Source organism: Castanea sativa, chromosome 10 (assembly GCF_040712315.1).
Source record: "Castanea sativa cultivar Marrone di Chiusa Pesio chromosome 10, ASM4071231v1".
Lineage (NCBI taxonomy): Eukaryota > Viridiplantae > Streptophyta > Magnoliopsida > Fagales > Fagaceae > Castanea > Castanea sativa.
Genome location: NC_134022.1, coordinates 29304172 through 29332035, shown reverse-complemented (window position 1 = coordinate 29332035; position 27864 = coordinate 29304172). Strand labels below are relative to the sequence as shown.

Genomic DNA, 27864 nt, shown 5'->3' with positions numbered 1-27864 from the left:
ATGGTTCAGCGAACTCTGCCACCAAATCAGCGAGAACCTGGCCCTTCACCGAGGTGCGCGACATATATTTGATATCAAAAGCTCCCAGAATAGTTCCCCACTTAGCTACCCTCCCCGAGTAGTCAGTACTTCGCAATACCGACTTGAGAGGTAGTTAAGTCGAAACCACGACGGTGTGGGATTGAAAGTAGTGAGGAAGCTTTTGTGTAGCATGGACTACGGCAAGAATTGCCTTCTCCAAAGGTAAATAACGCACTCATCTTCATTCAAAGATTTGCTGACATAATAAATCGGCCTTTGTACTCCACCGTCATCCCTTATTAGAACTAGATTGATTGCATGGATAGTTACAGCTAGGTATGCAAACAGGATTTCATCGACCTTCGGTCAAGACATGATGGGTGGCCGGGAAAGGTATTCCTTAAGTTGCTGAAAAGCTAAAGCGCACTCCTCGGACCATTGGAATCTTTTCCATTTATTTAACAATTGGAAAAAAGGTCTACACCTATGAGCGGACCGAGAGATAAATCTGCTGAGAGCAGCAGTCATCCCAGTCAATTTCTGAACTTCCTTCAGATTCTGAGGTGGTTGCAAGCCCTGAATGGCTCTGACTTGTGCCGGATTTACCTCTATTCCTCTATAAGTCACCATGTAGCCCAGGAACTTTCCGGAGCCCACCCTAAAAGAACACTTTGAGGCATTAAGGCGCAGCTTGTACTTCCTAAGTGTTTGAAAGGTGTCGTCCAAATCTTTCACATGCATAAATACTGTCTTACTCTTCACTACCATATCATCCACATATACCTCAATGGTCTTCCCAAGTTGAGATTCGAACATCCTAGTCATCATCTTTTGGTAAGTAGCCCCTGCATTTTTCAAACCGAATAGCATCACTTTATAGTGATAATTCCCCATAGGAGTAATGAAGGCAGTCTTCTCCTGATCACCCAACACCAATGGTATTTGGTGATAACCCTGGAAGGCATCCAAAAAACTCATCCGAGGATGCCCAACCATAGCATCCACTAGCTGATCGATGCGAGGCATCGGGAACGAGTCTTTTGGGCAGGCTTTGTTCAGGTCTGTGAAGTCCACACATACTCTCCACTTTCCACTCTTCTTTTTTACTACGACAGTGTGCGCCAACCATTCTGGGTAGAAAACTTCTTTAATAGCCCCAGCCTTTTTGAGATTGAGCACCTCTTCCTTGACGGCCTCGGCATGCTCTTTCGAAGAACGCCGAGGTGGTTGCCTCCTGGGAACAACGGCTGGGTTGACGTTCAAATGATGGAAAATGAAACTTGGGTTAACCCCCGAAGCCTCATAGGGATCCCATGCAAAAACATCGGTATTGTTTTTCAAAAACATCACCAATTCCATCTTCTCTTGGTATGGTAGCCGTATCCCAACTTGAAAGAACCTTTCGGGGTCATCATCTATAAGAAATCTTTCCAAATCTTCACGCGTGGCCACTTCTGTTGTCACCGCACCGAGCACATCCAGAGTTGTTAATTGCTATAAGTCTTCCACGACCGAGATCGAGGATTGTGACTTAGCTTGATGCAGCACTGCGGCCGATATACATTGCCTTACTACTGATTGGCTACCAAGAATTTCTTCAATCAATCCACACAAGGGAAATTTCACTTTAACATGTAAAGTCGAGGAGACAGCACCCAAAGCATGCAGCCAAGGCCTGGCGACAATGGCCGTGTATGGAGAATATGCGTTAATCACAATGAAATCTACATCGACCGTTTCCGAGCCCGACTGTATGGGCAATCGAATTTGTCCCTTTGGCATGACAGTCTTCCCTTCAAAGTTTATCAACGGCGAATCATAGGGAGTGAGATCCTCCAGCCCTAACTTAAGCCCCTTGAATAAGTCAGGGTACATAATATCTGCACCGCTACCCTGATTGACCATCACCCTCTTGACGTTATAATTACCTATCCTCAATGTGACCACTAGGGCATCGTCGTGTGGTTGAATAGTCCTAACCTTATCTTCATCAGAGAATCCCAAAATAGGCGTACTCCTTTTGATCCTCTTCGGCCTTGAGCCAGACTCCTCGGCCTGAGAATGTGACACCGCCATCACCCTTATGGGACAGGAACCGGTCCTGCCAGGTGCAGCGAAGATGACATTAATCGTTCCCAAGGGTGGCCGAGATGAGTTCTTCTGATTATTTGAACCCGAATGATTTCTTTGTCCGTTGGGTTGATACAGGTGCTGCTTCAATTTTTCCTCGCTAACAAGCTGCTCTAAATGGTTCCAAAGGGTCCGAAAATTCTCGGTAGTATGACCCACATCCTGATGATACTGGCAAAAGAGGTTCTGATTCCGTTTCGTAGGGTCCCCCGCCATCTTACTGGGCCACTTGAAGTAGGGTTCCTTATGGACTTTCTCCAGTAGTTGGTGCACTGGTTCTCAGAATACGGTATTAACTACTTGAGGATTGGCTGAACCAGATTGCCTAGAGAAATCTCTCCTCGGCTTATTGTTATGGTACCTGTCTGACCTGAAATCCCTTCTTTCCTAGGGGATAACCTTCGCCTTACCCTTACCTTGTTGTTGATCTTCCTCAACCCTTTTGTACTCGTCGATGCGATCCATGAGGCGACGTACACTTCGCACGGGCTTTTTGGTCAAAGATTTCCTTAAATCGTGATTAGTTGGGAGGCCCACTTTGAAAGTGTTAATCGCCACTTCGTCAAAATCTCCGTCGATTTCATTAAACATTTCCCAGTATCTGTCAGAATACGCTTTCAAAGTCTCACCCTCCCTCATGGCCATGGATAACAATGAGTCCAAAGGCCGAGGGACTCTGCTGCATGTAATGAATTGAGACATGAATGCCCTAATGAATTCCATGAAAGAATCGACAGACCCTGACTTTAGTCCGTTAAACCATCTTATAGCAACAGGTCCCAGGCTAGAAGGAAAAACTTTGCACATCAAGGTTTCGTTCTGAGAATGTACCGCCATCCTCTTATTAAAATGGCTCACGTGTTCGACTGGGTCTGTCCTGCCATTATAGATGGTGAAGGTGGGCTGAATGAACCATCTTGGGAGCCTTCCCTTCTCGATCTTGCGTGAGAAAGGTGACTTGGAGAGTTGGTGCAACGCTCGGCTCAAAGCATCGTTCCCCAAGCCCCTGGAAGGAAACTTCTTATGCTTACTACTTAGAAGGTCATCCTTCTCGTAAGAGAAGGTTTCGCTAAGGGGAGTCCTAGACCTTAGACTGTAACTGCTTCCCCGAGACCCCCTAGAGGAAGGATTGGATGGAGGTGAAGCCCGCCTTCGTCTGACACGGCGTAGATTTTTCTTGAGGTGGTCAATCTCCCTCTACATGGCCTTAGCATCATCCTCATGGGTGGCCCTGCTTCCACCACACGAATGGCTAGCATCAGGGTATACTATATGCATGCTTTCCTCTCGATCCCTCCAACGCTCAAGACGCTCAAAATGATCTTCGCGTTGGGACCCCTAAGACTCTGCATGATGCGAACCTAAGCTTGCCATGATGTTCCAATTCCTTCAACACTAGATTTCCCACAGTCGGCGCCAATTGTAAGTGCACAATTTGTACCCGGACCCAAACGAGTAATGGACTCAGGCCCAAAGAGCCTTACACAATGAAATTTGTAGAGTATGGGTTTGAAACCTAGGTTAGGGATATTGAAAAGTTGATAAACAGGCTAGAATGTCGCAATCTATGCAAGTAATAAATGAATATGACAAAAAACTCTCCTCGGACGTAAGCCGAGGGCAATTTGTATAGCCTTTCTTTCTCTAAACAAAAGGTTACAATTTTTGTTTTGTTTTTCAAAAAGAGGTCCTCCCCCTTCTTTCCTCTCTCGTCCTCTTATATCCTTATTCTTTTTCCCTGTTTCATCCACGTGTAATACAAATTTTCCTCCTAGATACTTGTCCCATCCACCACCTTCTTAAAGTCTTCAAATAATAGCTGGAAGGCTGAATACTACTGTTCAGAGGTCATTTCTCCATTAATGCGGCCAGGGAGGTAGATGCAGGGCCTTTAATACGGTGGTAGCAGCTTTTTCCTCAGATATTTCTCACACGTTCCTGCTTCTAACGGGTGCTTGAATCACGCCTTTACCCAACAGATCTTCCAGAATTCTGTATTTAAACCCTTTAGCAAGTCCCCTGGCCTTTATTGGGCCTGTCCAAGGAGATACTCCTCCTCGGACAACTCGTTGGACCATTATAGTGCGGACTGACCTGTGGGCCTAGAAGACTCTGATTGAACAGACTTATAACAACTAACCAGGCCCAAGGCCCAAACATGCATTTAAGCATTTTTACTTTTTTTTTTTTTTAGAAGGACAAATTAAGCAATATAGGAGCTTCAAATGAAGAAATGGACCCCAAAATCAATTTTTTCACGAACAACTAAGCAAGATAAGCACTACTAAAATCTTTGGCTGCTAAGGTTAAAACTATTGTAGATAATATTTCTTTTATTTGTAAATATATTTTTAATTATAGATGACCACTAGAGAATATGAATTTGGGGAAAAAAAAAAACAGAGAGAGAGAGAGAGAGAGAGATCTCAAAATTAATTGAATCTAAAAAATAATTTCTTGATAATTTTTTTACTAACAATAAATAAAATATAACAAAAAATTAAGTGAAAACCTAACAAATGAATAATAAATAAACTCATAAAAAAGAGTTAGATGTAATTACAATGAAAAGGTAACAATGAAAATATTCATGTTGATGTGTTAAAACATGTCATATAATAATTCTACAGGAAGAAGATCAAAAAAATTTAGAGGAAAATCTGAAAATGAAAACATTCATGATAACATATCTAATTATCAGTGACGGAACTAAGTTAGGGCTGAGGGGGGCCATGCCCCCCCCCCCCCTCCCCCAAATTTTTTTTTTAATTTCTTAGTATATATATACATAGAAAATTGAAAATTTTCCCAAAATATATATTATTGGCCCCTGTCCTCTATCCAAATTTACAAATTGACCAACCCTTTTACTTGTTGTCCCAAGAATAACAAGAAAAACCTTTGGACCTAACCAAAAATACCCACAAAACATATCACATTTCCAGTATAAACAAACCCAATTGTCCCAAAAATAACAAGAATAACCTTTAAACAAACCAAAATAATCAACAAATTAAGCAACAATCCAATCTAAACAAAAAAGACACACAAAACAACCACAAATCTAAAATCACAAAACACAAATCGAGTTTTTTTATTGAAATTCAATTTTCTAAAGAATTTCAAAATAGGGGCATATCCCTAAATAGTTTTAGATAGGGGGCGTTTTGCAAAAAGGGGTAAAACTTCATTTTGGCCCTCTTTTGTTAATATTAAATACATGCTAGCTTAGATTTTCATGGGAAATTTTTTTTTATACCTTGGCCCCCCTTAGGTTTAAACCTTGGTTCCGTCCCAACTAATTATATTCTTACAAATATTTATAATTCTAGTAAATGTGAAATTATTGAAACTAATTTAACTATTTAAGAGATTAGAATAAAATTTGAATATAAAAACTTAATTATTAATTTTGTATATCAAAAATTAAAAAATAATGAATTTTACTTAAATATAACATAGAAAACTAAATACGGAGTAAATAGTATTTAACTAGAATTTTAATATAAAAAATGCTTAATTTAAAACTCACTCTAAGTAAAGTCTAACTATTTCAGTATTTTTTTTTTTTTTTGAGAAAGTATTTCAGCATTTTGTAACAACAATAATGAATATGAGTATATATTTATTTTAAAATACACCACCAAAAATTAGTAACTATAATGGCAACTATAAATTCTTAAATAGTGACGAGACTAGATTGCAGATTGGCTAGGTATAGAGAACCCAGATATGGAAGGCTATATAGTAACTTTTTTTTGTCCCCACTAGCTACATAGTAAAGTTGAAGCCACCAAAGGGTGTGGTCTAGTGGTCTTGGGTAATGAGCAAAATGCGCTGAATGTGTGGTTCAAGATTCAAGTTCGATTTTCGAATATGGACTCACTTAGGTTACCGTCCTTAGCAGCTCAAGATTCATTAGTGTCTCTCATGAGGCTAGGAAGCTATGATTCACTGCTGGGACGGAGCTGTAGTTGGACTTGGGGCAATCCCCCCCCCCCCCAATTTTTTTTTAAAATGCTAGTATATATAATGTATTAAATTTAGCAATTTATTTCAATAAATTTGCATTTTGCCCTCTATTGATCTTTTTAAAATCTATAAAAAAAAATTATTGACTTAAAATTTGAAATAAATTTAACAAGCTCAAAAATATTAACCCAAGAGCAAACTTAAGCTTAAACAACATCCCAAACACAAAATAAAAAAGGTCTAAGCCGATTCTAACAACTAGCCTAGGAGAACACCCACATACACACCTTACATTACAATTTACACAAACAAGACAAGACACCCAAAAAAATAAAAGGAAAAAAGAAATAGAAATAAGAGAAAGGATTTAAGCAGCAGCAAGACACTAAAAAAAAAAAAAAACAAAACAAAACCCTAACTTTCTAAGTGAGACTTGGGAGTGGGAAGGGCTAGGCAACGGTAGCACAACAAGCCCAGGCACGACACAACAGAGCTATCAAAAGCAAGAAATAGATCAACACCACGCCACCATCAGTCCACTGCCCCCAAATTTGGTTTAATATCTAATCTCTCTTCTTCTTCTTTTTTATTATGGGAATATGAATATCTTATCTCTCTCTCATGTCTGAATCTCTAGTGCAAAAAATTGCTAAATTTTTGTTGGTTGATAATCTGAGTTGTGAAAGAAATATAGAAAAAAGAGGCAAAGAGATGAGAGAACTCTCTACAATCTACACTTATCGAAAATATGAGAGAGAGGGAGAGAGCGAGGGGGGGGGGGGTAGAGTTCTCTCTTTAACAGAGTTAAAGTAAAAAAAAATTAAAAAATAAAAAAAAAAAGATGTATACAAAAAGTTTTATCGGAAATTGAAAATTGTTTACAGTTTTTTCAATTTTCGATAAAATGTTTCCAAAAATATATGGCTTAATGTGTACTCTTAGGACATACATTAACCGGACCTTTTAAAAAAATAGTTGTGACTAACACAGCACATGTGTCATGCATTGCATTTGACAGTGTTAAATTTTGTCTGTATTCTCTTTTTCTTTTTTTCTTTTTTTCTTTTTTTGGAGTTGATTGTATACGCTGCTTTCTTGTTAGTGTGTTTTAATTAGTTGTTGAGGCTTGTCTACCATGTGTAATGAGTGCTTGTTAATGCATTTTAATGTATTAAAAAACAAAGATTTTGTGTATTTGTTTTTGTTGATGGTTTGTTAATGCTAAATAAATGTTTATTTGGACTTTAAAAAAATTGTTTATATTTTTGCCCTCTAGCTCTAAGTCATGGCTCCGTCCTTGATTCATTGTGGTCCTACATCCAGCAGGGCCTTGGACCTAGCGGATAAAGTTATACTATTATCACGCTCAAGTAGGATTATTACGTTGGTTGCCCCATTATCCTTTTTTGTTCATCAAAAAAAAAAAAAAATTATATATATATATATATATGTATGTATGTATAGTAAAGTTGAAGAAATCAAAAATTGCATCATTCAAAACAATACCTTCCAAGAACAACAGCTAAATCACTACCGACGGTTCCACCAGCTTCCAAGTTCTGATTTCTGTGAATTTGTAGCCAGAAGAATTGAGTTCAGGTAGCTCAAAAGCAGGGCCGGCCCTAGGCCAAGGCCACTTAGGCCATAGCCTGGGGCTCCCTACTAAAGGAAGACCCCAAATTTGGGGGTAAAATTTGATATATTCAAAAAAAAAAATTTTGGAGATATAGGAAAAAAAAAAAAATAGTTTTATAATATTCCTCTATTTTTAAGAAGTCCCAAAGTATTAAGTAATGCTAAAGATAATACAATTTTAAATACATGGGTCTTACAAATAGAGTAATGTTATAGTTTTACAAACTATTTTACAACATTTTTACAAACTGTTATTGTGACCAAATTTTTACAGGTTCTCATCTGGGCCTACCGATAACATCACTTTTTTATTAATTTATAATCATTCACCGCATCGTCAGTTTGTAAAAGTTTTTGTAGAAGAATAAGTATCTCTAGCATTTTCCCTTACAAATATGTGTCACTAATCGTAAGAAATAATTCTAATAGGAAAATGCTAGAAATATTATTAATTTTACTTGAAAATTTTACAAATTGATGTGACAATAAATATGATATGTAGACATCAATAACCTATTAAATGAATTTTTGAATTATTTTTTTGTGATTAATGATACAACTTTGTAAGCCTCGTGTTGTAAAATTTATAATATCCCTAATATCATTCATTCAAATACTTGTTTATTATCTTCTTGAAGTATCACTAATCGCATTCATTTCTACATCATTTGAAAGTTTTTTTTAGTAAAATTTGATATAGCTTTAGCATTTTTCCACCAAAAAAAAAAGCATATTACAAAATAGAAGGAATAGATTTTTGTTATAAAAAAATTATGATATTAAATACTAGTTAAATATTATTTAAGTAACAATAAAAATGTCTCATTTAAATATATCGCCTTAGACCTCCAAATTTGTTAAACTGCCCTTACTCAAAAGTAGCTGTAAATGTAACAATGTGAGATTTACAGACCTTATGGTTTTTCTAGGGCTGTAAATGTAACAATAGGCACAAAGCAAAGGAAGTCAAGCCATTGAAGAAAAGAAAGGACTTTCCTTTCAAATAGGGGTGTACGTGGTTCAGTTCAGTCGGTTTTTTAGAGGTTTTTTGCACCACGCCTCTAGGGTGCGGTTTCACTATATGCTTGACCGCACCTCACTTTTGGAAGGTAAGAACTAGTCTACACAAGGTGCGGTTACTCTTAGCCACTTTTGGAAGGTAAGAACCGGTCTACACAAGGTGCGGTTACTCTTAGCAGCTCGATGCGGTTCATTCGGTTATGCACTGTTTATGCACATGGATTCACTATGCAAGAGTACAAAGTGCACTGTTCATGTACTATTTACGAGTCTCATAATACTATTCACATATTTAAAAATTATTTTACTACACTATTTACAGTCTCTCTTAACACACGTTGACCTTAATATATATATATATATATAGCGTGAATGTGTAAAGTTGCCGTGTTTTTCTGGTTTGTTCAATTTTTATTGTTTACCGACTTTCTTCTTCTTCTTTTTTTTTTTTTTCTTTTTTTGTAATATCACCAGGTTAACTCTATTTATATACATATAAAATAATAGTAATATATTGATTTCTTATAAATCAAAATAAAATATTATATTGGAACCAACTCCAACTAAAAATAAAAATATTATAAAAAAAGAAGTACTACATATACAACATTTTGCATAATATTTTCCTAACAAATTATAAGTGGTAAATTGTTATTGGTTCTAATTTAAACTTACCTATGAAATTACTTTTTTACTCACTAATAATATCTCGTAACAACTTATTATTTTATGATTTGTTTTAAAAATATTGTAACTTTCTCTTGTGAAAATGTTATGAAATTTTGTTGTCATCATAATATATTCACAACTACTGAAGTGTCAATTTTTTACAAGTCAAAATAAAATATAATAAAATTATAGAAGTATTATGAAAATGTTGTATCATTACATTGTGTTTCTAGAAATGTTTTATGCTTTAGTCAACTTTATTGAGCCAAAATTCACTATTTCACATGCAGCTTTCTTGGGTTGACTTTTTGTATTTTTTCATCTTTACGCACAATTTTAAGAGAAAACACATAGTTTTACACACACACACACACACACAAAAACTTATGATAAAAACACTTTTTATCTTTTATGTTTGGGGTAGTTTACAATTCCTCCTTAAACTTTAAAATCAAGAAACTTTTCTATTAATATTTTGGAAAAGAGTAAATATGCCATATTATTATTATCTTAATTAAACCCTAATGAAAGTTTATGATTCTTAAAATATTCTATTGTGTAATGTCTAAAATACTCCCACTAAATTTTAACATCCCAAAAATTTTCTTCACATATTTTGAATTTTAAATGGTAATAATGCTTAAAAAATTGGAATTGTGATATAAGGTGTTTTATTTATTACCTAGAGAACATTTGTTTTCTAGATTTAAATCTTCAAAACTTATAATTTATCTAATAGAAAATTCGATGATACATCCCTTTTGTTTTGTTTTGTTTTTTTTTTTTTTTTTTTTTTTTCCTTTTCTTGCCTAAAATGGGTGTCCATTAAATACTAAGTAAGCTAAACATTGCACCTAGACTCATGTAAAATGATAAAGAATAAAGTATGAATGACAAAATTTTCATTATATATGGTTGAAAGAATTTGATAAAGAGTTTCAATTCTAGCTTATGACATCACTCATTACGAAAATTTAAATATTGTGACAATATCTTAGCAAAAATGAATTGCTTATTGTTGGAAGATAATGATGATATCCGTTATCATTCTTAGAAATTTTTAGTGAGTGGATATTGTCTTTCGCAAATAAATACTAAGAAACTATTATAGTGAAATAGATATTTATACGTTAAATAGCTACCATAACTTTATGTGTGATTAAATATCAAAATTCTAATACGAATAAGATTAATTTTGTATGACATACATTTTTTATGCATATAGTTTCATATTTCTTCAAATAAAAAATTTATTTTTATTTTTCTCACTCAAGAGGTAGCACGCTAACTAGTTTGTGTGTGTGTATATATATATATATATATATATATATATATATATATATATATATATATATATATATATTATATCTTATACCACATATATTATGGATCCAATTAATGTCTTTCAAACTCACACAGTGACTCAAACGGTAACCAACTAACCATCAACCAACTACTTTTTTGTTTTTGGGAAAACTCCAGTGGCAAGACCAAGACTTAAGAGACAAGACCTGATTGAGATTTGAGACTACTCCAATTTCAACAATCCTCCTAACACACGTTGACCTTAATATATATATATAGACTTAAGAGACAAGACCTGATTGTATTATTGTATGTTCTTAGGACACACGTTAGTAAAATCCATATATTATATCTTATACAATATATAATATATAATATACTCAGCGCCCTATAGCTAGAAAAATGAGCAACTACAGCTTGGGCAATCTAGTTATTTATTTATTTTAGGTAATCAATATATATATATATATAAACAAAGGCCTCATACGGGAGTGTATGAGGTCTTGTCAAGCGACGCTCTAACTTTGCATTTAGCATTTTTTTTTACCTTTTTCATTAAGTTTTTCTATATTAATATGTACTGTGATGGTCCCAAGCATTTTCACTTTTCAGTTTTCTATTAAAAAATGAGAATAAACAATTTGATTGATTCACTAATATTTCATACTTTTTTTTCTTTTTTGACGAAGTTTCATACTTTTCTCACAGCCCATAATTTTGAGAAAAGTTTGTGTTCTAGAAATTTTCTTAGCACAATCCTTCAGACGGTCCCATTATTTTTTCAAAGAAGACCTTTCTTTTGAAGAAATTGATTAATGCAATCCTTCTATGTACAACTCTCTCTTCCTCCCTTTCCCTCCCTTTCATTTTCCTCCCTTCTTTTTTTTTCATCTCCCTTACAACCAAACACGATATTAGTTTCCAAATTCAGCTAATAAAATAAAAGTTTTTTGAGAATATTAATAAAAAGAGTCTAATTTGGTAAGAATGGAGTGTAAAATTCATGTTTTACACCATCCAAAAAAAAATGTTACATCAATTTTTTACTTAAAACTCAATACATCATACCATAATTAATAACATCTTAATAAACTCCAAATTTGGGTTTTAAACCACATCCTTATAGAATGTAATCATTAATAAAAATATGTAAAAAAACATGTTTAATTACCATTTTAGTCTTTAACACTTGTACTATGTATCAAAATGGTTTTTAACATCTTAAACATGTCAATTTTGTTTCTAGACTTTTGGTATTGTGTCAAAATAATTCTTATTATTAAGCGGTACATGAAAAGAATTAATGCATCTAACATTAATATCAAAATAATATTTTTATGCCTTCTAAGCTATCCTTTGAATTATCACGTGTCCTTAATTAGAAAATAAAATAAAATATTTGAAAATTTATTAATTGCATCTCCATAAGTAAATGAGATGTCATTTTCTTAGCAGAAATTGAAAATTTCTTTTCTTTTCTTTTCCTTTGCTTTCTCGGCAACCAAATGGGATTTAAGTCTTGACTTTTTAGTTAAAGTACTCATGAACATCATCTAAAAAACATACTATTTACCTAATTTTAAAATGAAAATCCAAATGTCAATTTTTTACATTATCATTTTTTTAAGAAGTTAAAGTTATTACCAATTATATTATAATAAACTAACATGGTAATGAATATAATTAGTGTCATGTCAACAAGGTAATAAATCAATTTCCTAATTATTTTTCTATTTTGTGTTTAAAAATTGATACATTCATTTAATAAAAGTAGTATGTAACCCTATACGTATGCACATGTATATTTAAAAACAATCACAATTATATATATATATATATATATATATATATATGATTTAGACTCTAATTGGATCTAGACTATTCGGTTTTTGTATATGAAATAATTCATTTGCTACAAAAATTAAAATATTAGATGGGATACATGGCGCAAAATTGAACTCCAATTAAAATTCAATTTAGAATCTAATTGAATTTAGACTCTTTAATTTTTACACCTAATAATTCACTTGACACACAAATTTAAAAATTAGATGAGACACGTGGCGCAAAATTATACTCTAATTTAAAATTTAATTAATTTTTCTATCAATTTTGGCTATAGATATATATACTAGTTGTTAACTCGTGCAATGCACAAGATAGTTGGTTAAATAACAATTACAAATAATCATACATTGCCCACAAAATATGTTCTTTGATGTAGGGTGTTTTACATAACACATAAAGATCACACCTTGGTTTCTTTATGTCGATGAAAAAATTATTGCCAACATTCCAATAGCTCATACACAAATTTGGGCATAATATGAATTCACATAATACTCAATTGCAAATCAATTTATAGTCTACCACCAATATAAATCATATAAAGCATGTTGTCTTGCACACTTGTTTGTAGTAATAACTGGATCACTCAAAAACAACTTTATAGAAGTCAATTGAGACTACACACAAGCAACTAATGCAAGAACAGAAATTGAGAAAAGATATTGCAAAATTAATTATAAATTTAAAAAAAAACAAAAAACAAAAATGTTGCCAAGTCCACTAATTTTTTTTTTTTTTAACGCCAATTTATCCTAGAGCAAAGAAACTCATTTGTTCCTTTTTTTTTTTTTTTTTTTTTTTTGATAAGTAAAGAAGTTCATTTGTTCATGACAAAGGAAGATTAAAAAAAAAAAAAACCACTATATAAGATAAACAATGGCCCAAAACATAATTGTCAAATTACCAATAAGACATTAAAACAAACCCAGTTCACAAGTCGATGAAATGTAACATAATATCTATGTACCTGAAGCTAAGGCTCTGATACTAAACCTATTGAGCATTTTGACATGTTTATGTCTCTTTGAATTGGGAAAGTTGATGATCTAACCATGTACAAAGGTTTTTCAATGACTTATAAAACTTTAAGTCCATGAAGAAGTCAATAGCAAAACAATTATGCACGTATAGCGCTATATTGCAAGCTGTCAACAATTTTGAGGACCCTGCAAATGGAAAAAGAACAGTTACAGCACTTTAAAATCTTCAAACTAACAAATTTGCTATTCCTACTTTGCTGATTTGTTCTACTCCTAAAATGCACTTTTTTTTTAGGATAAACGATAAAATTTATTGATAAAATGAATATTTAAATGTGTAAACAATCTCATGACAGCATTAGCAAGACCATGCATTTGCTGCCTATGCCACATAAACACATGGGGCACTATGCCACTATCTCTTATAAGAAGCAACTCATAAACACAATATTCAAAACTTCGAAATGAAACAGCTAACAAATAGTCTAAGTATCTCTGCTTATCTACTCTTGATGGCCCCCAATTTTGATTATGCTCGCTTCTTGAAAACTGTTGAGGAGATCATTTGCAGCAACATATATTTGTGTCAGATGCATCTAATTTCCTTTAGATACATCTTAAGTACATGCAAATAATAGTAGTTTGAAAGAGTGTCTATTTGAAAGAAATCAAACAAAATGCCTATATATTTCCGTTTTCAACTATCTCTATAAACAATTAAAACAAAATTTCATAAACTCTTTGTATACATCTTAAGTAAGACATACAATCAATTTCAAAAACACCAAATGTTGGGTTGAAAGTAATACACAATTATTCGAAGCGGTGCTATTAGGCTCATCCAAGCCACTCTCAATGGAAAAAATTTTAAATACAGTAAGGTTCATTTAAATAGAGACAATGCAATAATGTATTAATAGCTATTTCTATGAGCAAGAAAAAAAAAATTTGAAGCAATTGCTTGAAATCATTTAAGTACATGCCATCAATGAAGCTGCTTGAAATCATTTTAAGTACATACCATCAATGAAGCTACAAATAATTACCAGCCTGTTGGGTTATAAACTGTTTTCAGACTTCTCAACCTAGTCTAAAACAAAGACATTAAAAATGGATATCATAGAACATCCAAGTGTTGCAACCAAACAGATATGTGTTCGAAAGTATGTTTCCTGACCAGATTTTAACTCAAGCATTTAGTCAAACACATAATAGCCACTTTTGTGTGGACCAAACTAATTCAAATTCTTAAATCAAAAGATTCAAAACCAATCTGATCAGTGACCACAATACCAAAACTTAAATCATATTTCCAAATTTAAAAGAGTGGAAAGAATCAAAACTAAAAGCTATAAAACAAAATTGGTATATATATATTCTGCCTAGATCTATGGTTTCTCAATGACATATAATCAATGTATCTAAATAAAGCTATATAATCAATATCGCTATAGGCAAACAACAAATTTATTGGAAGACATATAATCAATATCTCTTTAGGGAAGCAACACTTTCTAGCGTAAAGAAAATCAATAATTTTTGCCAACAAATTCAAAGTAAAATCTTCGAAGGCAGCATCGATATTTTCCCCACGTTATATGTTCAACATGTTCTACACATTCACTAAGAAATTTAAACAAACACAAAGACAGCAATACCAATGAACCAAGACAAAACCTTCAAACCCACATTACTTTCTGGTTGATCACATACAGATACTTTCATAATAAAAAACAATTAACTATACAAAGAAAACTGATCTTGAAAGGAGACTTGTGTCCGTATTTGTGTTTTTCATGGGGGAGCAAAGGCGAGTGACAGTGAAGGGTTGAGGGAAACAACGAAAATGAGAGGGAGTTGCATTTCAATGAGAGAGTTGGAGGAAGGAGATGGGAGCTGAGTCTGCGTTTGAAGGAGAAAGACTGAGTTTGATCTGGCTGAGTTTGTGTTTGAAAAAGAAAAGAGAGTTTATCGGGTTTTGCTTTTGGGGAGAGAGAGTTTGATTGGGCTGAGTTTTAGTTTAGTTTAGTTTTTTTTTTTTTTTTTTAAATAATAATAATAATGTGGCAAGCTCTAGAGAGGTCAACAAAAAGTCAAAACCTTCAGTTTTATATATATACACGAGTTAGCGACTAAATATGAATTAGAAGATTATTATAATCACACACAAAATCTTCTCTTTTTCTCCCCAATTTTCATATATTGTCAACTCTGTCTAAGGCTAGAACTCAATATAATTTCATTTAGTTTTGTGTTACGTAGGATTAAATGTGTTTTGTTTCCCATGTTGAAGCTCCTTTGTTCCTGTTAATGTGTATTTCTAAGTTCTAACAGTTACATTATTGTATTTCCTATATATCTCTCTACCTCTATCCCATAACATGTACCACAAACTATAAGATACAAGAGAAAGAAATATAATTCATTGACCAAACATCCATTCAGCAAAAAAGAAAGACCAAACAAACACCTAAGGCATTTACAACAGAATGTGACTTGTGAATGATCTAAGACAACCTAAGGCTTTACAAACATAGTCCTAGTACAGTACTAACTACATTAATATTTGCTAACAACTACTGATTGATTATTACAGTTTGACAATGAGTATTTCAACACTAAATACAGTAGCAACACTTGATTGATGCAGCCATAAAGCAACAGTAGCTCGTCATTCTCTACAATTTAGAACATGCAAATCATGAGTGGAACACACTGTGAAGGTCAGAATTAAAAGCCTAAACGTATATTAAAAACAATTAGACCTATTAGTGGTAATTTGAACTCTAGTAGAATAACCTACTAATAATTTCATGAAATTGATTCCTGGAAGACATATTCTAAACCTAAAAATAATTTTATCAAAAAGAAAAATAAAATAGGGAGCACAAAAAAAATATCCAATTGAAATTAGAAGGAAAAGTTTCGTGTACCTAGCATATGTTCATGTTGTCTTTACCACACTGGCTCCTGCATTTGCACATCCTTGAACTCACTCTAACTTGAAACACCTAAGCATTCCCAACCAAAAAAAAAATTTACAAAATATTCAGTGAAATTGTTAACAAAATATATTCAGTATAATAGACGTCAAAGCAAATTTCCTACCAAAAGCTCATTATTGCATCATGTTTCAACTCATTCAAAGTTCAGTGCTAACTTAAATTCTTTAACTAATAACTCCCTTTCTAGAATGATTAATAATAATTTAAGCCAATTACTCTCTGTTAGAAGTAGAATATTGTTTCATAATCTATGTATGTTTGCCAAATTGCTATTGAACTTGTATGTTTAAAGACCCACAACATTAACATTGTTCATAACATTATTTTATTATTTGTAGCACAGGTTCTTGGTTCGTGATAAGCAATGTGGGCATGTAAGATATACATTGGTGCATGGAAATCTACAAAATCACCTACACAAAAAAAAAAAAAAAAAGGAGAGTTAAATTAATGATTGTGTAATAATCATAGTACAGTTTAGATAGAGATGAATTCTAAATGCAAGTTTAGTCTCCTCCTTTTTTGGGTCTATAAAATGTACAAAATCATAGATGCATTGCAAACAAACACCAACTGATTTGATCAATCCATGATCAAATTAGAATGGAGTATATACGTTCATATTATGCTATTCTTTTTTATTTATTAAACAAATTAACAACTTTCCTAATACCTGAACAACATGGACTTTTAAAAAGGAAAGAAGTGAGAGCCCAACCACAACAAATTAATATCTTTCCTGATATTTAGTTATCTAAAAGTTGGCAATATCCTGCAAAGGTTTGCATTTTGAATTTCTCAACTCCAAATATTTTCCTTGTTCATGACCTTTATGTATTTTTTTGTATATAATACAACAATCATACTCATTACTTAAAATTAGAATCTTTTTAATGCACCTATCAAAATGAATACTCATGGCAGTCTCAATTTTCAATCAATCTTATATTCCCATAATAAGGCTACATTGAACAAAGCAGAAATCTAACAAAGAGGCAAATGAATTGCAATATGCACATCAATTTTCTTCAATTGGACAAAGACATAGGAAATGAAAAGATGAAAAAAAAAATTACATCAACAAAGAGAGATGTAAGCAAGAATCTACCCAAAAAACCCTATCTCCATAACTGAAATTTTGCAACCAACATTGGGAAAGAATTATAGTTGGATTCAAAATTGGAATCACATATATTACAGCACTTGCAACTCATGTTGATATAAGAGTCTTACGATGCTTGGAATATCCTATGACAGCTTAAAATTGAATGAAAAAGATGGCATAAAGAAACTAAAACATATCTTCTAACAATGACAAAACCATAACCTAAATAAAGAAAACTTTAAAATCTCACAATCTGAAATAAAATAGAAAATTAACTAAATAAGAAAAGGGTATGAAGAAATGAACTTGATGCATAATTTTAAAGCATTTTTTTTTAATGTTAGAACTAAATGATTTCAAATTTAAGGGGCAAACGAAAAGAAAAAGAAAAATCTTACAAAAGTATACCAAACAGGGGAAAATATTCTAACCCAAAAAAAATTATTGACAAAACAGATCCCCAGAAATTGGAAAAATAAAAATGGGAAATCAGGGTACCTTTAACCTTGATTCAATTAATTTTTTGGCATAAGACCCAATGTCTGGTACAAAAACACGGTATACTGCAATTGGAGAAAAAGATGAAAAAGAATGGAAATAAGAAATTAGAAATTAATTAGGAAGATGGAATCTTAACAACAGTGAATAATATAGAAGTAATAAGGCATAAACAATGTAAGAATGGAACCTTTGTTGTTGCAGAGAAGGAACAGCACAAAAGCAGGAGAAGAAACTATAAAGTATATAGCATGAAGGAAGGAAAAAAAGAAAGAAACTATACAACAGGAAAAACTAAACTGAACCATAAATTTAAAGCTATCTTCACATTAAGACAGAGTTTTGATTGAAATTAACAAAACCTACTACGGGCTCCAAACCCATCAATCTAAAAGAGAAAACACTCCCAAACAAAACCCTAAATCATATTTAACAGGAAAACTTATAAAACAAAATTAGTAAACTTACTGGTAATAGTGTCTGAGAAAGACTGGTCTCGGACAGTGGTAGAGTCCCTCATATTTTTCTCTCCATCTCTGCCATAATAAAAATAATCACAAAGTGGGCTAATTTCTGAGCTTTTCTCTACAGCCAACGGCAACAACTAAAAATGGAAAAAAAATTGCAGACCATAAACTCAAACTCAATACCCAAACGGAAAAACATAGAAAAATTAACCCCGAAATTTTTAAATATACGTAGAAGATTAAATTGAAGTATGCCTCAACTTGATATACAAACCTTGTAGATATCAACGGCTCGGCATCTAACAACTCCTCACCATTAAAGTTGACGGTGGCCTTGAACCTAAAACAAAAACAAAAAAATATATATATTGTATACCTCTATTTCTTGAAAACCAAAAAAAAAAAGAAAAGAAAGAAATATCTGGAATATAGAAAACATAAAACAAATTGGAAAGTAAAATGAAAATAAAAAAACAAATTGTATTTGGTTTACGGCTGGTTCTAGGGCTTTTATGCTTTGAAGTTGTGTCTCCATAATCGAACACAACAATAAAAAAACAGAAAAGAAGAGATTAAAAAAAACAGATCACTACAATTGAAGGGGAAAGCGAAAGAAGTCATCTTTACCGACAGTGGGTTTGCTGGCTGACGGTAGCGGCAGGCTCTGTAGGGGAAAAAGGGTCATTACTGGAGTCTTTTGGCTAAATATTGCAAAAAATAGAGTTTTTTGTTGTTATAGGCACTGTTGCAAGTTATTTAGGAGAATGAGGAGAGAGAGTGAATTTCGGCAGCAATGTTTCCGAAATTCTAACAAAAGTAGGAGAGAGAAAAAGAAAAAGTAAGAGAGAGAAATTTTTGAATTTCGGCAACAATGTTACCGAAATTCCTTCTGCCTAGCCCCTGCCCGAGTGAGTGAGTGAGTGTGTGCCCAATGCGAGTGCCCGAAGCAAAAAAAAAAAAAAAAAAAAAATTGGCAATGGTATTACCAAAATAGGGGGAAAAGAGAGAAAAAAAAATTGGCAATGGTATTGCCGAAATAAGGGGGAAAAGAGAAAAAAATTTGGCAATGGTATTGTCGAAATAGGGGGGAAAAGAGAGAAAAAAAAAAATTTGACAATGGTATTGCCGAAATAGGGGGGAAAGAGAAAAAAAATTGGCAATCGTATTGCCAAAATAGGGGGGAAAGAGAGAGAGAGAGAGAGAGAGAGAGAGAAAAAAAAGGATTTGGCAATGGTATTGCCGAAATAGGGGGAAAAAGAGAAAAAAAAATTGGCAATCGTATTGTCGAAATAGGGGGGGAAAAGAAAAAAAAATTGGCAATAGTATTGCCGAAATAGGGGGAAAAAGAAAAAAAAAAATTGTGGCAATGGTATTGCCGAAATAGGGGGGAAATTGTGGCAATGCCATTGCCGAAAATGGAAAAAAAAACAAAAAAAAGTAAAAAAAGGAAAACCAAATGTGGCAATGGAATTGCCAAAATAGAGGGAAAAACCATCTAAAACAAACTCAAGTACACTGAGTGTTTGATTCTTATTCTAAAAAAGTACATAGATTCTAAAAAAATACATAAATTCTAAAAAGTACATGAAAGAAAGTTATAGAAGAAAAAAAATGATTGATGTGTACTGTAAATAAAAAAAATAAAAAAATAAAACAGAGATTTTTGCAGAGATTCTTTGCAGTGGCATTGCCGAAATAGAAGGAAAAAAAAAAGTACGTCCACAACATTTTTATTTATACAATATTTTTACAACAAATCATAGGTGGTTAATTGTTGCTGGTTCAAATTTGAACCTAACGCTAAGATACTTTTTGCCCCAACAATAATAACTACTAACAACTTGCCACTTATAATTTGTTGCGAAAATATTGTCAAAATAAAAAATATATATAGTAAACATATTCTTATCTTTCAGTAATTTTTTTGACCTGGTTTATGTATATGTCATGTTCTTTCATTTCATATTGTAAAAGTACTTGTGAGGAGTCAATCAACCATCTTCAGAGATTCTTATTCTTTTTACTTTTTATGTCCCCCTTCAAAGATTCTTATCCTTTTACTTTTTATGGCCTCCCCGTGACAGGTGATTTTTTGTCTTTTTATTTCACCTCTTTCTAATAAAAGGCAAGTGTCTTGCTGAAGTTTCCTCACAAACTTACACTTCTACTTTTCATCTCTTCAAATTGTTCAGTTTTGCTTCAACATACACAACTAAGGATCGTAAGTTTTGGGTTAATGTAAGTTTTTTTGCTTTTTGCTTTAGCAATTATGATTGTTGTTGTTGTTGTTGTTTTTATTCAAATTTTAGATTAATGAATTTTTTGTGGTTAGGACTACAAACATTTTTAGTATTGTTGTTATTTTGTGTTTATTTATTATTATCTAATTGTGTTTTTTTTTTTGTTTTGCAAGTATCACTCTTTCAGTTGGTATCACAATTGTGGTAAGCATCTCAACTTTCTAATTAAATTTACGTATATGTTTTGTTAATTTTGAAATTATTTAATATTATTTATTGTTATTATTAGTATATGACCACAAAAATTGTAATAAACTGTATTATTGTGATCTTTTTATAATCAATTTTACTTTGTTATTATCAGTTATTACATCTATTACTTGGAAAAAATATATTGCATAATATGTTTGTTGATTTATAATAAAGATATGTATGTGTATTATTTTTATTTTTATTTTTATTTAGTACAATAAATCGTACATTTGTGTTTCTTTTTCTTTAAAGTTTTGTTGGTATAAAAATTAATTATAGGCTTTATATATGGTTATATTAATGTTATTATTTTTAATTATTGTTCTTTTGTTTTTAGAAGATATTTATGATTTTCTGATTATGTTTTTTTTTTTTTGTCTTTTTTTTCTTTTCTTGCAAGTATCACTCTATAATTCCTACATTCCTTCACTTCGTATCGCAATTGTAGTAAGCTTCTCAGTCCCCTAATTTAATTGGAAATTATGTGCTTAGTTTGTAATTTTTTATATAGATGGTTTGTAAAAAATGTACCTTCAGATATTGTAATTTTTTAATCTTAGTGTTTATATATTAAAGATACTGTGAAAACGCATCTTCAAATTGTAGCATTTAATGTAGGATATATTTGAAATGGAGCCTGGGTCATTCGATCATTCTCTGCTAACCCAATAACAATATCACATCTCTAATGATGCAATGGAAGGCAGTGTACGTTGCGAGATCAAAATTTATTAATAGCCTAATGATATCTACAATTATTCAATTTACATGAAAATAATTTCAACATTAGCAATATAACATTATACATTTAAAAAAAAAAAATTCAAGTTTCCACCTTACGAGTGCGACCCCAACGGTTTGCACCCCCCCTCCAACATTAGGCGAGCGTATCACCCCATATTTGCATCAATGTAGACTATACCGTGTTACCCGCCTACCACATATAGATATTGACTGGAGTATTATCACTTCTTGGTGGAGCGGTGGCAATTTGAAACCCATACATTTCACTTACCTAATTGTGAATTGTCAATCACTCTACAGGATATAGCAATCATTACAGGATTGCCTATTGATGGCAATGCAATGTGCGGGCCCACTAATATGGAATGGAGACCAGTTTGTCAGAATTTACTTGGAGTGACACCACCTGAAAATGCATTGACATATGCTGGCCTTAAAATAATATGGGTAAGGAATACATTCTCAAACCTACCAGAGGGTGCCAATGCTGTAACAACCCAACAGTATGCTAGGGCATACATGTTCTAGGTCTTAGCTTTACTATTTGGAAATAAGAGCCAAAAAAAATTGCATTGCTGCTTTCTCAAGCTATTGGAGGACTTTGGTGTAGCTGGGGAATATAGCTGGGGTAGTGCCACAATTGCTTTCCTTTATAAAGAGTTGTGTACTGCTTCTATTAAAAAAAGCACTGAGGTTGCAGGTCCTATTTTCATATTACAATTATGGGCATGGGAGCATCTTCCATATTTGACCCTAATTCTAATAATTCCAATAAATTTAAATGGTGACGACCCATACGGTTGCAGGTATAATATTTACTTTCTATTTCTATACAATATTGTATACTGTAGCGTTTATCCTTGATACTTCCAAACCCTAAAATCAGTGGCAATCATGTTTACTCACACACCAACACATGTTCTACATGCGTACCGTTCTAATCACGACACACATAATAAGGATCAGGTAATATATGTTGTCACAATGCATCAATGATTAATTTACTAGTTATATTATTGTCTTGATCGATTATAACATAGTTATTGTAATTGGAATTGCAGGTTGTTTGGACACCGTACAATAATTATTTGCATCTATGGTGTCTTGTAGAAAAACATATATGGCTTACAACAGCACCATTGCTATGCTTCCAAATTGTTGAGTATTACCATCCAAAAAGAGTCATGCGACAATTTGGATTGTTGCAAAGATGTCCAAAGTGGCCTACTGATAATTTTGATAAATCTGTGCATTGTGTAAAGTTGACAGGAAAGTCTGGTGTTGATTGGTGTACACATCATGCACATTACTACCGACTTTGGAACGAGCGAGCTCAAAATATAGTTGGCGATGACAATTTCCATGTAGGTGTGGACTACACAACATGGTACCACCAACATGGTCACTTATTCACGACACCAGAGGCGGCTGCCCATATGTACCAGGTTATTATTTTAGCATTTTCAATAATGCACTAATATTGATAACAAGTTATTATTTTAGCATTTTCAATAATGCACTAATATTGATAACAAATTATTATTTTAGCTTTTTCAATAATACTGCACTAATAAATTTTTTTTTTCTTTTTATGTGGCAACAAACGGAAATTAATAATATGTTAACTTCGGCTATTGCAAACCAAGGGAGGGCTGACCTAACTGCACAACAAGTCTTTTCAGCAATAGTCGAGGGCCTTACTCGAGTGAACTTATCGATGGAAGCAAATATTTCCTCTATCCCTACTGAGAGGGTGACACACTTTGGCGACGACAGAGGCACCAAGGAAGACAGCGCAGAAATGATGAAGCTGGACCATCCACGTCTACCCAAGCTAGGCCATCCACATCTGCCCATAATGAGCCTATCACCTTCAATGAGTATAATCCAATTAATGTCAACGAGTATTATTTGTCTTTATATCAACATATTGGATTATCCACTTCCATAGGATAAGGATTAGAGGGTTTGTTTAGCTATGACCACTATCTCCAGCCTAGTTCAACACCTCCCTCTTATCATCCATCGCCACCTCCATACTATTCTGGGCAATACAATTATGGCCAAGATAGCTAGTTTAGCTATGAACAACCTTCCCAACCATCCCCTCATGTTGGTGATTTCTGCACACCACCAAATACATGGGCATGTGCTCCGAACTCTGAGGAAGAGGCCTCTGTAACAGACTCTGAGGAAGATGTCTCAACTGAGGATAATGGGGAAGATGCAGAAGATGCAGAATATATGGAGTTGTCATCAGAAAATGAAAGTGATGAATGTGGTAATTATCAAACAAATTTTGATATTAGAACACAGCCAAGGCGCATGGGGAATAGTCCTGTGCAAGCACGAAGGTACCCTCAACGAGTAAATAGGCATCCTCCACGTTGTGGAACACAATAAAAACTTCATGTACCCCATCGTGAAAATCACTAATCAATATGGTCTGGCTGTTTATTAAAAATATATTAAAGTATTATTTATGCATCATTGTAGCAAAAAATATTATGCCTAGATAGTATGCATATCACGTTATACTACTAATCGTAGGACCTTTGCAAAAATAAGAAATGTGTACACATATTTGGTATTTGAAATTAGTGCCCAATTAATCTAATCATACATCTATTTAATATAATTTTCCAATCCACAGCCTCTCTTCCAAACCCTTGTAAAAGTGTCAAAGAAAAATAAAACTTTCACCATCTAATTTTCGTCCAGATTTACAGCAGCAACTTGTGAGTTAATTTCTGCCTTCAAAAAATGTGAATTTCAAAAAACTCAAAACGTAAAAGTTTTAGATATTTAAGTCACGGTTCCAGCCCATCTAGCCCTGAGTCAATTGGATTTTTGAGGGGAGAGATACGTCTAAAGTACTGATTAGTGCTCAAATATGATTTTTCCTCTTTAGATTGTGGCCCTTTGATTTCTTTCCTTATTTGAAGCTTTAAAACATGGTAAAGGACCCAAGCACTCCATAAAAGTATATATTTTAAGGTGTTATCGAACCCCTAAACTATAATACACAATACACACACACACACACACACAATAAATAAACATACACCCTAATCCAACTTATAGTGATAGAAAACATTGTAGCATATGGAATTAGTACCAACTTGTTCTATCAAATAATACAAACTAACAATATGATCTAACTCCTAAAAAAAAAAAACAGTCCAACCAATCCACTGAAGTAGATTGAATACTTATGTTGGGTCATTCAATTTGGCCACTAGTGGAGCCAGCCACAGTTCGAGTGGAGCATGTTCTTCTGTTATGGCCTTCTTACCTACAGAGGCTGCACAATGGCCTTCGTTGATGCTCTGTCCCTAAATCCATTTCATTTAGAAGCTGAGTTGATCTTGGTTGACCTTTTGCACGGCGCAACTTCACATTAGGATACAAGACTAGGAAATCAGGCTCATTCCAATGTACACTGTCTGGAACCATGCGAAATCTAGGTGCATAACAAGCAACTTGTTCTTCCAAACAGTAGCAGCGGTCGATATATCGCATTGCAGAGATGCCTTGATATTTACACACGGCAATGACATGTGAGCACGGAATCTTATAAACCTGCCATTTTTGACAACTACAAGTGCTCTCCCTCAAATTTACCTCATGACGATGATTACCCCTATATGCAGAGTTAGGGTTTATTGGTGTTCTGACTTCAAATAGACCATCTTCATGACTAAACACAGTAACTGAATGTTTTGGTGCCTTTATTTTCCCATTTATTGAATTTATTCTTTGCATAGGTTGTAATACGTTCACCGGCTGTAATCTCTACACGTGCCTTAGTATACCGATCGGCAAAGTAGGCTACACAATGGTAGTGTGTAAGCTCGACTAACGCAGTTATGGGCAGATTTCTAGCACTCTTTAGAACACTGTTGAAGCTTTCAGACAAATTTGTGGTCATTGCCCCAAAACGATGTCCACCATTGTGTGCTAATGTCCACTTTTGCACTGATAATTCCCTTCAATACTTATCACCATCTGCATTTAATTGAGTAATTCTATCCCTTGTTATTTGATACTTTCGTAGCTGATTCTCCATGCCTGGCCACATTACCATAGCCTTCAAGTTTTTATTCCCAATTCTTTGATTGAAATTGCTAGCCACATGGCGAAGGCAAAAACGATGATGCCAACATGTCGATTCACATATAACCCGTATCGCTGACATTATACCAGGGTGGCAATCAAATATGACACATAACTCATCTCAGTTAGTGACATTATTCTGAATACAACGCAAAAACCAATACCAGCTATCATCAGATTCCTCCTCCACAATGGCAAAGGCAAGTGGAAAAAGTCTATTGTCACCATCCCAAGTTGATGCAATCAATAACTTACCTTTGTACTTACCATATAGGAAAGTTCCATCTATACTAATCATTGGCCCAGAACACTCTCTCGAATATGGCACAGCATGGCATAGTAGCAGGTACCGTTCTCCAAATAACCCTGCTGCCCGATTTGAATCAGTCAAAGCTTTCAACCATTTTGGCAATAATTGGTAAGATTTGTCCCAATCACCAAATGCTCTACCAATTGCCTTTTGTTTCACCTCCCACACCTTAAAATAAGAAGGCCGATATTGGTACTTATTGTAAAGACTCTGTTGAAGCGAAGAAATCCTTATGTTTGGATCATCTTTGACAATATCCCTCAACTCTTTCTCAATAATATGGATGTCTAATTGCTCGTGATCTTGTGTGAGCGTGGACTCCGTACATGAGTGTGGACCATTGTATTTCCTAACCTCAAATAACCCATGCATAGCCTAGAAGCATGCTCAAAGACGTCAAGAACAATTTTTGCAACATACAGACCAACATGCTGGATCTGACTCTTTTACACTAAATGTTTGGTTCCTCTTGATGTGATATTGTTTAACAGCAACTTGTAGTTCATCCTTATCAGCAAAAAGCAATCCCACATAAAACTCTTGGGTAGGGTCCCAAGTACTCTGAATGGGCTATTCAAATGGTGGGGTTGGATCAATCATATTATCCCACGTGTTTTGTGAAAAGCTCAGTGATGAAGGTTGATAGAACGCCATTGCTGGACTGCTTTCATGATTAGGTTCATTGGGAAGCTCCTGTTCATCCACAACATCATCAACGACCTCGTCGTTATCAATGTGGTCATCACTATTTATGGCCCGCATCCTTTCTGATAATGTATGGACCGCATTTTTAGTAGTAGAAGCTATGCGGTGTGTATCATTAGGATCATTAGCAGCTCTCTGAGTGGCAGTTTGGTCATTTGGAGCTTCAAACTCTGGTGCAACATGCTCAATTGGGTTATCATAGTCAACATCATTGGTGTTCATTGTCCGATAAGGAGCATGTTGGTCCTCAGTTGCAACATGGGTATATGGAGCATGATAGTCAGCACCACCAATGTTGAATGGAGAACGAGCCACATCTTCAGAATAATGACCAGTATGAGTGGTATATGGATCATGAAAGTGCCCGCCATGTGAATAACTAAACGATGCACTCGGTCCTTCATTGGCATATCGAATGGGAAAAACATCTCGGTGGCTTCTTATGGGCTCCACACCCACGTACAACTCTACACCTACAAAACCATATTGGCAGCCTAACATATTGAATATTACATTGACACCATTATCATCTTCTACCAAAACTTGTTAATTCATAGGATGTGGATGACATTGAAAAGGAAATTTATACCAAAGAGTAAGTTTTGAATCTTCTCTGTTTATATGAAGCGTGAATGCTACTCTATCACATAGATCTTCAAATGTCACACCCCTACTTAATGGATGCATAGAAGGAGGTGGCCCTTCGTAAGAAACCCCATTTTCACCATGTTTAATTATTCCACCGGAATGGATGAGAAAAATGAACAACTTTTCTGCCATTCACACTAAAACATAAAAGTAGTATTAATATTCAATGTGCAATACAAGAAGGTAATCTATTA

At 33.8% G+C, this 27864-nt stretch overlaps 2 protein-coding genes and 1 long non-coding RNA gene across 3 annotated transcripts; all 3 read right to left on the bottom strand.

Moving 5' to 3' along the window:
- Positions 1–13487: 13487 nt before the first annotated feature.
- On the bottom strand, positions 13488–19323 carry LOC142614110 (uncharacterized). Its single transcript, XR_012840361.1, has 6 exons — positions 19283–19323; positions 18930–18995; positions 18657–18792; positions 18189–18253; positions 16514–16591; positions 13488–13766 (listed from the first exon to the last, which is right to left on the bottom strand). It is a non-coding gene; the product is annotated as an uncharacterized LOC142614110 (long non-coding RNA).
- Positions 19324–25182: 5859 nt separating this feature from the next.
- On the bottom strand, positions 25183–25822 carry LOC142612358 (uncharacterized). The gene is made up of 2 exons (XM_075784458.1): positions 25669–25822; positions 25183–25568 (listed from the first exon to the last, which is right to left on the bottom strand). The coding sequence occupies exons 1-2, from the start codon at positions 25820–25822 to the stop codon at positions 25183–25185; spliced, it is 540 nt and encodes a 179-aa protein (XP_075640573.1).
- Positions 25823–26128: 306 nt separating this feature from the next.
- LOC142612357 (uncharacterized) lies at positions 26129–26689 on the bottom strand. Its single transcript, XM_075784457.1, has one exon. It carries the CDS (start codon positions 26687–26689, stop codon positions 26129–26131), a length of 561 nt encoding a protein of 186 aa, XP_075640572.1.
- Between the last annotated feature and the right edge of the window lie 1175 nt (positions 26690–27864).